Genomic DNA, 14,152 nt, shown 5'->3' with positions numbered 1-14,152 from the left:
CTGACAGAATGATAGCTACTTGAAGTTAAGGATGCTTTTATTTATAGCTGTGTTTATTCACATTCCTCTCAATAATTATAATGGATTTTTTTTTATACATAGCAAGATAGAAATGAGGAAGACTAGGTCAGCAGCTTACTTATCTGGCAGCAGAAAATAACCAAACACTTTGGTACTGAGAGGCTAAGAACAGGAGAAAGATGATTTATCCTTTGTATTTCCTTCTATATTTTGCTTTGCACTCTGATACTGACAAATCTTGTAAGCTGCAACTTTCTGGTAAAGTTTTATTTTGATGAAGCCTAATGCCTTGGTAAAGATGGAAGAAATTGGTTTAGAAAGAAAATAAATTTTGTCCTTAGTGCAGTTTTGTCACACTTTGTTTAAAATTAAGCTGAAGGCACGGACATTGTCATTTGAGATTAGCTGTATATATATCCTCTGATAATCAGATGGATCAGTATCATCAGGTCAGTTAAAAACTAGGTAAGATAAAACAAGAGTTAGAAAATTCAAAGCCAGTTGACTACTGCTCATTCATGTCCCCAGCTCTGTCTTTTAACAGATTTCCTTACATGTGTACAGAAGTATTTACTCCCCCACCGATTACTATCTCCTTTCACAAACAGCTCTAACTTCCAGGCAGCAAGTAGCCCAGCGTGCCTTGCCTCTGGGGTCAATCCTCTCAAGTTCTCAGTTTTTACCCACACTTCCCGTAACAAAACAACATTTAAAACAATGCCTTAGAGCACTTAGGGCGCCCACAGAGGCAATCACTGTAGCATTTGAGCTTTACAAGCATAAAGAAGTTTTAAACACATTTCTGAGCATAGGCTGTCCCTCTTTTGCAGATAGAAAATAACACTTTACCTTAAAGTCTCTGTGCTTCACTTTACTAATTTTGAGCACCTGCCTTGAGACAGACTGAACTTAGTACTTTCTGTAACACATACGTGGCACTTCACCTAGAAAATACAACCACAGCTCCCAGAGGTTTTAGTTTAGCTGTGAGTATTCAGAAGTTCAACACACTGACAACCAGAACCCTGTGTTAGACCCCAGGAGAAAGAGGAACACTCACAAGAGAGAGAATTTGCATTATGTACAGCTGGGTACCAAATGTGGCATTATGTACAGCTGAGTACTGAACTGAGGCCCCATAAGGTTCCCTGAAGAACAAATGAAGAAGAGTAAGTGCCTAAGGATAGAGGCTGTGAGTATCTAAGGTAGAAATTTGCAACTGATGTGTTTAATCTATACACGTGCAATTTCTTAGATGTTTTGAAAAGCAAGTGTTTTCCAATACAAGTAAGTCTGGGGACTTGCATGTCCACATACAAACCTCTGCCAGGTGACCTAATGGACAAAGCTGACAGTTATCCCCTACACCAGACCAGAGCTAAGAGGAAATGGGACATTTTGACAGAAAATTTCAGAAGAATTTAAGAACAGCAGAAGGCACAGAAAACTGGAGGGATCCTTTAGAAGGGAGCTTGCTTCTGTTATACACATTCTTTTCTCCATTGCCCCAGTATGATCTTGGCTCAATCCTGCTTCCTAATCCCATGAGCACTCCCGGTTTTCCATCCTACTGTTAACCCTCCAGTCCTAACACCCCAGCTACACTTCACTGAATTCCTATCCTCCTCCCTCTATGCACACACATCATCCCTTACAGGTACCTGCTATCTGTTCTCTCTGGCATCTTGTCCACCTGCCCACATTCAATTTTAGTGTCTTCAACTGCTCTGCAGGTCTCAGATCCCAGCACTGTAGCTGGTTTTAGGCCGATGTCTCTGCTCCAAAGCTACATGGTCCTACTCTCCTTCTCAGCTCCTCCAGTCTCTATCTCACATTTACTTGTACACTCCACAACTGAATTGGTTTCTTCCTGGACACCAGCTGGGCTCAGCAAACAGACTATTTAGATGAAATGGGACAGAAGACCTTGCTTTCAGTTCCTGTACCCGGGATTCAATTGTTACTTGGGCAACACTAAGCTCAATTTATCAAGGCAGGGCTCAACTAACGAGTTTTTTGACTTATGGGGACGGTGCAAGAACAATTTGGTCAACACTGGAGAATGCAAGCTCTGATGCACTCATAGAAAGCAGATCCCTTAAAACTTTTACCTGCTATGTTCTTAGGAGCCTTCACTGAGCATGTTGAAGAGTATTAGTTGTTTAGAACTTGGGCACAAATGTGTAGATTCAGATGGAGAATTCACAAAATGCACACCAGATTTCAAATTTTAAATCAATTGGAAATTCAAAAGCAACTTAGGGTGACCTTTTATTTAAGTATTTTAAAACTTAATTTTCCCTTAACTTCATCTTCTGTAGAAGCTGAACTGTTCTGGACAAAGCTTAAAATTAACTAAAAATATCTAGCCTAAGGCAGGTATTTATGCATGGAAGATTTCTACCTAAAATGGTTGAAATCTGGCAAAGCTCTTAATAGTTTTAAATCCTAAGGTACTCTAATCGCAGATGTAAGACAACCTCAACAACAAGCAGTGCTCCCAAACCCACCTATAATAATTACATGAAACTGACTGCCTTCAGTCCACATGCACTTTACACAACCCTATGAACAAATGCCTTTATGCTGTGGGTTCTCATCACCTGATATTCTCCCAGACCGCAGTCATTACTGAAGACTCAAGATAAAGAAGAAATTCCAAACACAAAACCTTTGAAGTATACATGTAAGTTCATATACTTATATTCTTATACTAAAATAAATATAAAAACAGTAAGATACAACCAACACAAAATAAGATTACCACGCCACCTTTTACCACAGGGTAACATGATTCTTCACTGTGCTGACAAAAGGTGTATGCAGCAGTCAAGTAGCTTTATTCAAGTTTCACACAGCAAGAAAGCCACCAGCAAAGAGGGATAGAAATAAAGTCTCCCCTTGCTCTGGGTGCAGATTCACAGCATATTTTATCTATCTTAACTGCAGGCTGTTGCTGCTAGGGGCAACTTCTCTTCTCTGCTCCAACACCCCACGTGTTCCCACTTCTTTTCTTGCATCTGATCTAGCAATAAGGCATCCATGAAATGACTCAGATCAGCTGTGATCAGAAAACAAACACACCAAAATAAATAATCAAGGTGCCACAGGGCCAGCGAACCCTTCCAGAGCACGGAGCACAGGGGTCACACAGTTGCTATGCCAAAGCAAGAGAAAGGGCAGGAACACGTGGTGGTGGGAATGGAGACCCCTCCCTTCTGCAGCAGCTTACAGCCGGAGAGCACTGAGCATAAACAAAATTGGACCTGCAGCGTTCCCAGCTTTACAAACCGTACATTCAGCCTCTCTGTAAACACGTGTTTATTTCATTCTTCTTTTAGGTACAAACCAGCAAATTTTGGGAAAGAAAGCACAGTTTAATAGATAAAGCCCAGGAGGCAAAGCAGACTCACAGCTGTTCCAGATGTTCTGACCTTAACTCCAGATTGCAAACACTACAAAAGTTTTCTCAGCAAGAACTGTGTTTGTCAGTAGAATCTCACACACACATTCACTGCAGTTTGCATTTGACTGATAAAACAGTCATCCTTAGGAATGGGTGCTCTGCTCCACAGGTATAAAAGCTGTATTCCTTGTACCAATAAAATCAATTCCAAAGTACACTAAACACATTTGACTTGCCCTGCTCAGAAGTCACAGTGATCTTAACGTTTAATTTCCCCATCCTCCCTTCTTCCCCACTTCTTGAAAAAAAAATCATGCTATGTCTGGGAAGTGCCTCTCTTCTTCTAAATTACTTTGTACAGATAACTCATTTTCATGCAAAGACAGAGATGTAGAAATACCTTTTAATGGTACACGTCCCAGGAAAGACCTGGATCTTCTCAGACACATAAAGTTTTAGAGAAATGCAGACCCAGCAACAGAACAGTGACACAAGTACAGAACGCAGCGGCAGGGCTGTAACGGGGAGCTACAAGAGAGACCTGACAGAAGCAAAGGTGCTGTGGCAGTCCAAAAAATAGGGGCAGCCCAAAGAAAAATCTCCTCAAAACATTTGCTGTTCCTATGATAAACCATTTCTGCAGCCAACATGTTGCTAATGCAACCCCAGAGGGACAACAGACCCTCTGCAAGAGCTGGAAGAACGAGCCAGTGGAAAAGAATCATGGGAGGGACATTTCCACAGCTTGCTGGACCTCACTGACCCAAGTTCACACACCAAGTGCAGAAGTGCAAGTAGGTATACAGAGCTGGAGGAAGCAGTGGGTGGAAAGAAAGGGGGCAGATGTTTATTTTAGACTTTATAAAATTTGCCCCATTTCTCCACCCTCTCAAATAACAGTCAGGCACTTGGAGAACAAAGGAGCTGACTTTTAAAAGTTGCCTGTTTATTTTAAAAACAGGCACATGCAGTAAAACAAAAATATTGGAGTCATTAGCAGTAGTCATGTCATACAACAAAACAGCTTCTACAAATACAGACCACCAAATGCTCAGCAAAGTAATCAAACATACTAAAGCCAATATATACCATTCAAGTACATGAGACATCTTAAATCATTTTTGAAAGAATTGAGTATGCGTCTACGCATACAAACTTTGAAAACAACCCTACAATGTAATCATTGCAAGTACTTCAGCTTTACTACCGATTCCCGTCACCCAAGTTAACTCCAAACCCGATTTCAACCTGTACTGAGACAGGACCTCAAAAGCAGTATGGCAACAGTATCAATCCCTCCCCTCTCACAGAGATTTTTGCTGATCTGGGCAATCGTGTCAGTTCTGGGTTTTGGAACAATTCACTTTCGTCATTTTTCTAGGGAAAAAAAAGTAGTCTTCTGTGGCCTACTGCGATGGACATTGTCACACACTGCTTATAAACACAACCAAAAGCACACTCATAGCAAGCTTGGCAGGATGCATGCCAGCAGTCACTGCTGCTGTCTCCAGGACTCTGTCACTTCCCAGGATGTGACCCATAGCCATGATAGCCTATAAGGAAGGTACATTTACCAAACTACCTCCACTTGTACCTGGGATGCTTTGTGCCATCTAATGGCACCCCTATGAAATCACCATGCCAGCAGCTGCAGTGTAATCCTGAGGCAAATCTAACTCAAGCTTTTTCTTGGTTAAAGTCCAAAGGATTTACGGAGAAAAGTTCAGGGAGTATTCAGATTTATCTTTTCCTTCTCATTAACAGTATATTATAAAGGATTTCTGCCTCCTTTTTATTGGTGGCCTTGGCAGAGGTATCTTTGAGAAGCTGCCATCTTTGCACCTCCTGAGTGACTGACCTTGGCCACAGAAACAAAGAAACAAACAATGCAAGGTGTATTGTCTGTTGTGGTAGTCTTCAGACAAAATGGTTTGCCCCGGGCAAAATGGGTTGAGAACACATCTGTCATAAGACCTAAGGTGCAACGAGAAGCGCGCTAAAGCTCCATGCTGGTCCATCAGAAATCGTGGAGAAGAATGTCAAAGCCTTCAGCCATTAGAGCTTCTGCATTCTACTGTCAAGTTAAGGTACCTGCAACCACAACTTTCCCAAACACAGCAAACACACCACCAGCATAATCTGTATCTGTATCCCTACTGATGTAAGCTCTGAAAGCCAAGAGCTTTTAACATATGAACATCCTCACTTTGGCTAATGCAGATACATTTTTTTAAGAAGTATTAATAATCAATAAATTTACTTAAAGTTTGTTTTCAATATTTTTCATTATTAGTACTACCAAATACTGTTTTGGATATTTCTCTTTAAGTCATAATTGTTTTACCCTGTCTTGCAAAAGAGGAGTGCACACCCAGTCAGCAATCCTCCTACCAAATTCAGAACAGATGTTTATAAATAATTTAAAAATCTATATTGAAGCCAAGTACACAGAGTTCACCAAGACAGCACGCTGCTATATTAGACACACTGCTCAAGTTACGTTTCAAAGCTAGTCCTCGCTGCATAGAGCTGTCATTGGCTCTGATAACAGCTAACTCAATCTGATAGTCAAAAATCAGCATTCCTAATGATCACCATCATCCTCATGTGGCTTCCACCTATTCTTCTTTGAAAATACTATACAGCAACAAAAATAGGAGTATTTGGTGCAGAGATAAACATGAGGCATTGTCAGTGCTCTTTTCAGATACAGGCTTGCTCAAACAGTTACAGTCTTTGCTTAATCTTACCAGACTTTTGTTATATATTTTCAAGAGCTAGCAGAAGCAGCACAGGAGATGGCCTCCTTCAGTCACAGTAAGCTCTGCAATCCTGCCCACATGATGGCACAATACAAGAGCGTTCCTGTCTGCAATATCTCTGAAGTCTTGTACTGCTAGAACAAGAGCATCGAGGCATCTTCCTTGAGCAATCCAAGTCAGAAATACTCCTGATGACCCACCAGTGCTTTGAACAGCTGTGGAGTAACACTGCTTTCTCTTTCATACAGAGGCATCGAGGGGAGGAGGGAAAAGGAGAGTGAAGAGTCTTTTCATCTGTCATACCACCAGCATTTAAGGAAGCATGAAATAAGGAGGATTTAAAACAAAGCTACAGTCCAGTCAGTCCAGTTTCATCCACCCTTGATTTCCCACCTGTTTACTAAGTAAGGAGACAGTGTAATTCATGGACTTTTGTATCAAAGAAATTCTGTGCAAATGCCGTGATTTCCATGCAAAGCAGAATTTGGATACAGTGGTCAGTTTTTATGCCACCAGGACAGAACTTCAATCTGCAATCGTAGTTAAATAAAAGATGTGACACTGAATGCTGTGCCACACTGTCTGATCCCTCTTGCTCTTTCATTGCATCACAAGTGAATAAAAACCCTTACATTAAAAAAATAGAGGTGCAAAAGTCCGTAATTTTGTTTAAAAGCTATGCTACAGATAGAAAGATGGCAGAAAAAATTTAAAAGTGCACTGCTATTTAAAGTTCACATAAAGTGTCAGACTAAAAAGGAAATTGGGGAAAAACTCACATAAATTCTCTGTGCACAGTGGTGGTGTCTCACCATGCACTGCACAAAGGTCCCACAAGACTAGTATCCCACCTCTGCACCATTCCGCAAGGGACAGGGGCAGCGATCTCTACGCATGCAGGCATGTCATCTTACGTTACTACAACTTCTCTCAGATAGAGTATGTGGCCGTAAGGAATGGAACTGCCCAGCACACACATGGCTCTAGCCAAGTTAATTAATGACATTGTGCCCCATTTTTCTTTGATGCATACAAAAAAATCTGATCCCTGCTCCAAAACATTCTGACACTCATAAAATATTTTTAGGACCTGGGAGGAAGAGTGTTCTATGAAAATGAAAAATAATAGTTGGAGGGCTTTCAAAAGCTTGTTTTGATTTTGTTCGTTCAGGACATTCTTGTAGCTGCTTTTGCACAGGCAACAAGGGAAGTGGAAGAAGAGAAGAAAAGACAGGACAGTCAGGCTCTTACTCAGGAGGTAAACCACCTTGTGCTCCTGGCTTAAACGAGTACAGGCTTAAATGAAACATCATCGTCTGTGGAATGGGTAGCAGTGGCCACTCAGGACATGCAGAGTCCTGCCCTTTAAAAAAAGCTAGAAAGTCCACTCTTTACCAAAGTTAGAAAACCTGTTTTGTGCAACCGCAAGAAGAATACATTTGGGAAAGGTTACTGGTGAAGTACCCTTATAAAAACACAGATGTGACTTATGAAAACCATCTGCTAGTGACAAGTACAGACACGAAGAGAAAAGACCAGCCACCTCAATGACAGTTTACATGAAACTTTAAATAATAGACTAGGCAATGGAAAATAACTAATTTGAGAGAGAGGGGGGAGAAGATGTCAAGATGAACTTAAAAATAGGCTAGGTTACAACACAGGATACACAAATGTTAAAATACATTTGTTTGGGAGAGTGACCTCCTTTATAAACACAAAATTAGAATCTCAACTTTTCTTTTAAAAACCCCAGCTCTTCTGTGGGAAAAAAGCTTGAAATCATGAGCAATGCATAACCAATGCAGTTTGTACACATTTTCAGGCAGCAACTCTTGGAGGCCTGAGACAGCTCTTTCCCACCATCAGGTACCAACCCCAAAATCCGCGGCTTTTAGGACAACATTCAACTACCATCACCTGAAGAAAGGGACTGTCATGTAACAGAGGGACACAAAGCAACAACACTCACTCAGCTATCACAGTAGATAAAAGTAGATAAAAACTTGCCATTTTTCTTGGTGTGAGAGGAGATGACAGCACCAAGGTAGCAAGGAATATATATCCTAAACTATACAATTGAGAAGGGGAAGGAAAAACAAGGTCAGGTTAGAAAAACACTTCACTATAATGTGTTCAATGGCCTGCCTTAGTCCAAATCTTAGAATAGCATGAGAAGTATCTAACAGCCCTAAGCAAGCTAAAAGGTGTTTTCTGCTCTTGCCTGTTACCTGTTTTTTTCTATGTTTGTACCTTTTCTTTTCACAGAGACATTCTTCCCTTTGAAATCAAAGAAAATTTTGTCATTTTCTTCAAAGAAAGCAGTATTTTGTCTTGTATTTGAAAATTACATCAATGTGGAACGCATGTTGAATACCTATAAAACCAAATTATACTACATCTGTTTTCCAGAGAATTTTTGAATGTAATATATTTCTTGTGCTAATGTAAAATATATACAGATTTCTAAGAAGTTATTTCCAGTTACACCCAGTAAAGCAGTTAATGCAGATAATAGCAATATTCCATTAACAGAGACCTCATTTATCCAACACACACTTGCGTCACAGAGCAAAGTTTAAGTCAGCTTAAGAAAAGTACCGAAAAGAAGAAAAAAATTCTCACATCTACCTTTAGAAATATAAAGGAAAATATACATTCTCTCCTCGCAAATACTGGGGGGGGGGGTGGGGGGTGTGTTTCAAGAAAGTTAAATACAAACACTTTTTAAACACTACCCAAAAAGCACAGAAAAGCTAACTTAAAGAGAAGTAAAAAAACCCACACCTGTATGAATACTAATGGTGCCAATATCTTGTGTCATCATACACTTGCATCAAATACATTTTAAGTAGTGTATCATAACAACAGTTTGAATAAAGTAAGGTCATGTGTTTGTTTTCTTTTTTAAGTTATAAGTGGAAAGTCTTTTGAAATGTTAACCTAAACATCAGTGGCTATCTTCCCCCAGAATACATTTCTCTTAACACTGGCACTGCGAAGTTTTAAGACAGAGATGCAACAACTGAACAGGAATGGCTCAAAGAATGTTTAAAAAAGGCAGCACTGACTGATTAGTCAAGAATAAACATTTTAAAAGGAATATACCTGAATAAGTAAAACAATCACATTTGTTTTGATGGGGGTAATAGGGGAAACAGCGATAACCTCCTATCTGCTGTTGCTTTAATTTTATTTTGATATAGCATTTAACATCTGTTATGCATAAGATTCAAGGAATGTTTTCTACAAAAGTTGTTACAAGTTATCACTCTTGTCAGCAGTAGGCAATATTGCTCTATCTGAGTTCTTGTGGTTATACACGAGCATGTAAAAGAGCTAATAGCATGGTCTATAAAATAGCAACAAGTCTTACTTACAAAATAATCCCTCCTTTTACTTACCACAACGTGATTAGGAAGAACAAAGAAGGTGGACCACAGCACGGAGACTAGTTAATGAAGCTGACCCCACAGCAGATTAATAAAGGCATACCCAGCACAAACCAACAGTGATTTACTTTGCATAACTTCCAGAATTATTTTAGAAGTAATTTTATTTTTCTGTAACTTTCCCATTAACTTTCCTTTTGAATAGAAATGAATTTTACATATTTACATCATAACGCACCGATCAGCTGAGCTCCTCCCTTACCTATTCACCACAGCTACATCCAACACACTGCCCCAGTTAGCCTCACACACCAAGCACGTTTCTGGAAACTGTAAGCGAGAAACTGTCACTACTAAGGGAGACAATTCTCCCCCCAGCCTTGGGCTTGATCACATGCATCACCTGTGTTCTTAGGAGCTCAAAATTAACTCTCCCACCTGCTGCCAAGGGAAGACTGTGCCATACAGAGCAGCAGGAAGGAGGAAAACAGCTGCTGCAGCTCAGACTGTGATAGCAAACACCTGCACAGCTGGAAGTGTGGTTCCGCTTTGCCACTTGGACTACCCAGATATTTCTTTGATGGTGTTACTTGCCAGAGCGTGGAGGACAGGCTCAGGGACTCCTGAAGGGACTGGGAAATAACCAGCTGGCCAGGAGGCTTGGAAACAATGCAAAGCAGAAAAAGGCAAAGGGCAGCTTTTGGGTTAATTAATCTGTTTAGCAACTCTTTCAGGTGACATGTCTATGAGGTTCACAGAGGATGGGAGAGTTCATTTATGAGTTATTAAAGACACCAGGAAAGACCCTTTCAAATAAGAGCTCCTTGCCAGTCTCTCCTTTCCCAGGCCACAGAGGCAGCTAAAAAGGGGAGAAGATACTTTCAACAGCAGAATAACGTCATCTGTTTTGCTGGGTCCTGCACAAGTAGCTCCCAAACTTCAGGGCCTGGCAGAGTACGTTAAACTCTCAAAAAGTGTCACAGGGCAACTTGCATGACCTAGTGTCAAGTTTTTAACTAACACGACTATAATTTTACAATTCAATTAAACAAACTTGCTGTGAATGTTTTTACCCAGGCCTCAATCCACAATTCGTGAAGGAATGCTATGTCTTCTAGTCACTGGTGCATGCTAAAAAAAGAATTCTATAGTAATGTGTGAGGCTTTTCATTGTGGTGTACAGCACTGTTTTTTTTACAATCCTTCTTTCCCATCTTTAAGGCTACTTACGTAGCAGCTCTCAAACTACACCGTGACAAGGGAATATGTCCTGGGTATGCACACGTGAACTGAGACCAGCTGGATGCAGAGCAGAAGTTGCAGCAGAAGGGGATCACTGAGGCAAAGGCATGAGGCCGCTGTGCTCCATCCTGGTCCCAATGATACTGTCCTGGACACACTGAGCGCTCCCCTCCCAGAGTGCCTCCCATGCACCAACGCAGCCCCCTCTTCCTCCCCCCGTATAACACAGGGCTGAGGTCCATCGTAAGAGCAATCAGCAGCCACAACCAGGTACTGGAATTGTGATGGGATACGGCAAAGACAAACATTTTTGAAAATAGCAGCACATAAAAACTGTCAGTGGTTTCTGCTGGCCTACATAAGTAGTAAAAGGATATGTCTAACGCTGCAGGTGCTCCTGTAGCATACAAACACCCAACACAGCTTTCAGCGAGCCACTCGGGCACGAGGAGAGCCCTACACACAGTACTGAAATACCCCAAGGGTCATGTACCCTCTTTCTCAGGCAGTCGCATTATTTCTAGGTGTGGAGGGTCAGTTCTGCTATCACAGTACCACGCCGCAGACCGTGGTGTTGGCATACTCCACAGCAGAAATCAAGAAAGAAAAAGAAACAGCATTCTTAGTTCACATAGTTACGTGCTTGTGTTGAAAGTGTTTCCATCAACAGCTTCTGACTGTCAGCCAAAAATAACATCACACTTCCCTTACAAAAGTCTAATATCTAATAGACCAAGCATTAAGATGTCCAGAAATAAACCATAAAGGGATTTCAAGGGATTTTCAAGGGATTTCTAGTTCCTGGCTCTTATTTAATACCTGATCATTTACCTATCACTATAGTCAATTTATAGCACCCGTTCAAGCTGCCATATTTCTTTCTGAGGGTGAAATGTATTTACACAGAACAAGTATCCATGTAGCCACAAAGTAACAAATCTTTTTTAGTATGTAGAATAGTAAATGTGTAATAAAGACTTTTTTAAAGCAACGTCACTCCAGGGAACACATTTGAGGGGATTTGCTCCCAGAACAACGTTTTGGTGATAAAAAAAATCACTTAGGCCATTACAGAATGACTGATAGCATTGTGAAGACATTGGCTACAAGCTATTCAAAGTTTAGGCAAAGGAAAAACTTCTGTATTCATTATAACTGTACTCGCTTTATAACCATCAAGGATTATTTGTGCATAGGAGCTCTCTGTCAAAGAATGCATTGTGATGGGTACTGTACAAAACAAAAGACCACTCTTTGCCTTATGCTAAATAACAAGTGCAGATGTGATTAATATGGTTTATTAAAAAATGAAACTTTAAACTGAAAGCGGGATTTTATGAACTTCCGTATTAACATCTTTTAACATCAGAATATTCTGTAATTTTTAAGATGCAAACCCAACGTTCATCTGCCATTGTAAATTAAATGAAAAGAAGCAATGAGCAAGTAAACTTTGTATGGTAGTCTAAAAACAACCAACTAACCCTCTAGTTCTAGCCTTTGCCTGCAGCTTTTCAGTTTTTGGGACTCATAAAAAGCAGAGTTTAATATTTTTGGCTGGAACTGCGATTGTACACATTACAGTACTTCAATCTAGTTGAATTTTTTCTGCAGGAAGTTTTTCTTTTTAAAGCACGGAAGAGATTCTAGGAGCTTTGGCAACATGGGTACCTCTTAGAGGCCAATCACAGCATGTGTGTATAGAGAGGGTGAGAGGTTTGTGTGACCTCAATATGGAAGTGATATAAGAAGGTGGAATAGAAAGAGCAGGCCTTTATCCTCACTGAGAGCTTTAGTCCTTTCAATGTCTGTCAAGGTTACTCTAAGCCCTCATATATTCGGCATTTGCCTCGAAGTCATTATATTTGGACAATTTTTGTCAAGGCTAGAAAGCGAGTTCTCACGTCAGAGCCTTCACAGAGAAAATCCAATCACTTCCCCTTCCCATTTATAAAATATAAGAATCCATCTTGAAGTGCTTTTGCTGACCTCAGCTGTGGCAACACGGTACAAGGAACAAACGACCTTTGGGGTGAAATACCACAAGACTGGTCTCTGCCTCCCCATCCCGTCAGTTACACTGCCACAGGCTGAGTACATAGAATTACTTAAATCTCTTCCCACACTACCCCATGAGTTTCCACTTTCACCTTCGTACAAAGATTTCTGTTTCAGCACCAGATTAGCTTCTCTCACATGCAGGAGGCTGTGCCACCTTTCTGATCCTACCCTCCTCCCCATACTACATTCCCTACCAAATAGCTGACCCATATCGACTATATTGAAGGTTTTCCTGTTTATCACACTTTATCTGACAGAGTTATAGGTGCTGTTTAACGCTATAATGATATATGCACTGTTACACACTATTTAACGCAACCCATTGGAGAAAAAAACATTGAGAGATACATGTTGCAAAGCTCCTCACCAAGGAGGATCTGGTGAGAGGGAAGATGACATCCCTGCCAATTCAGTCTTTGGCCTCTCTTCCCCAACTGCTAAGAACACTCGTTTTAACTTATGTCTACAGGAGACCTTACTAAGTCCACTAGTAAATTGCAATAGGCAGCAAAATGCTATTGTGGGAGAAACAAATATGTCATTGACTAGACAATGAAATACATCGCTAAGTTGGACTTTCAAATACTTTCAATCTCCCGTGAACTCTGCAGGACTGAAACAAAAGGGTCACATGATACAGATAAATGACAATTTGGTAATGATACTAAGTTAATGTTAATACTCAGCACATGTTTGGTTTTTTATTTCTAGAGAGCCTAACGGCAATTTATTTACCCAGTAAATGCTAAGAATGACTAACAATATGGAAGAGAAAAATCAAGTAATATCTCCAACACTAAAGCAAACACTAAGCAATGAAAGGTTAATCTTAGCTTACTTCAATGCTGCAACTCTTCTTACAATATGCCAGTATCTATTAAACTCTATTCCACTCATAGCTGTACAACAAATCAGAACTGTATTATCCAAAGATGGTTTTAAATGAAATTCTGGACAGAGTATTTTTTTTAAAATCAGTTAGCTTTGAGTTAAACGTAAAACATATTTAAAACCTGTAAATTACTTCCCACCTTTCCCTTTTCTATTAAGACTAGCAGGTTTGGTTTAGGTGTTGGTTGTTTTTTTTTTTTTTCTTTTACTCAACACTCTCTGGTATCTTTTCTTGGGAAAAAAAAAAAAAAGAAATCCATAGACAAATAATAACTTAAGAGTCAAAAATATGTGAGTGTACTGCCGGCTAAATGACTAAGGCCAGTTTTCTGGCTGGGCAACTCTTCAAGAATCATTTTCTCTACTACATGAAAGAG

General features: G+C 40.2%; 1 protein-coding gene across 1 annotated transcript in view; it reads right to left on the bottom strand.

Moving 5' to 3' along the window:
* Window positions 1-13,094, bottom strand: part of STARD9 (StAR-related lipid transfer (START) domain containing 9) — a 110,912-nt gene extending 97,818 nt beyond the window's left edge. Inside the window, exon 1 of the mRNA XM_009887985.1 lies at window positions 12,953-13,094. Within this exon, the coding sequence (XP_009886287.1) occupies window positions 12,953-13,094 (142 nt within the window). The remainder of the gene's footprint in view (window positions 1-12,952) is intronic.
* Window positions 13,095-14,152: the final 1,058 nt, after the last annotated feature.

This window comes from Charadrius vociferus, unplaced genomic scaffold (genome assembly GCF_000708025.1).
Source record: "Charadrius vociferus isolate BGI_N301 unplaced genomic scaffold, ASM70802v2 scaffold337, whole genome shotgun sequence".
NCBI classification, from domain to species: domain Eukaryota; kingdom Metazoa; phylum Chordata; class Aves; order Charadriiformes; family Charadriidae; genus Charadrius; species Charadrius vociferus.
The sequence above is the reverse complement of the archived record's forward strand: the minus strand, read 5'-3'. Positions and strand labels throughout refer to the sequence as shown.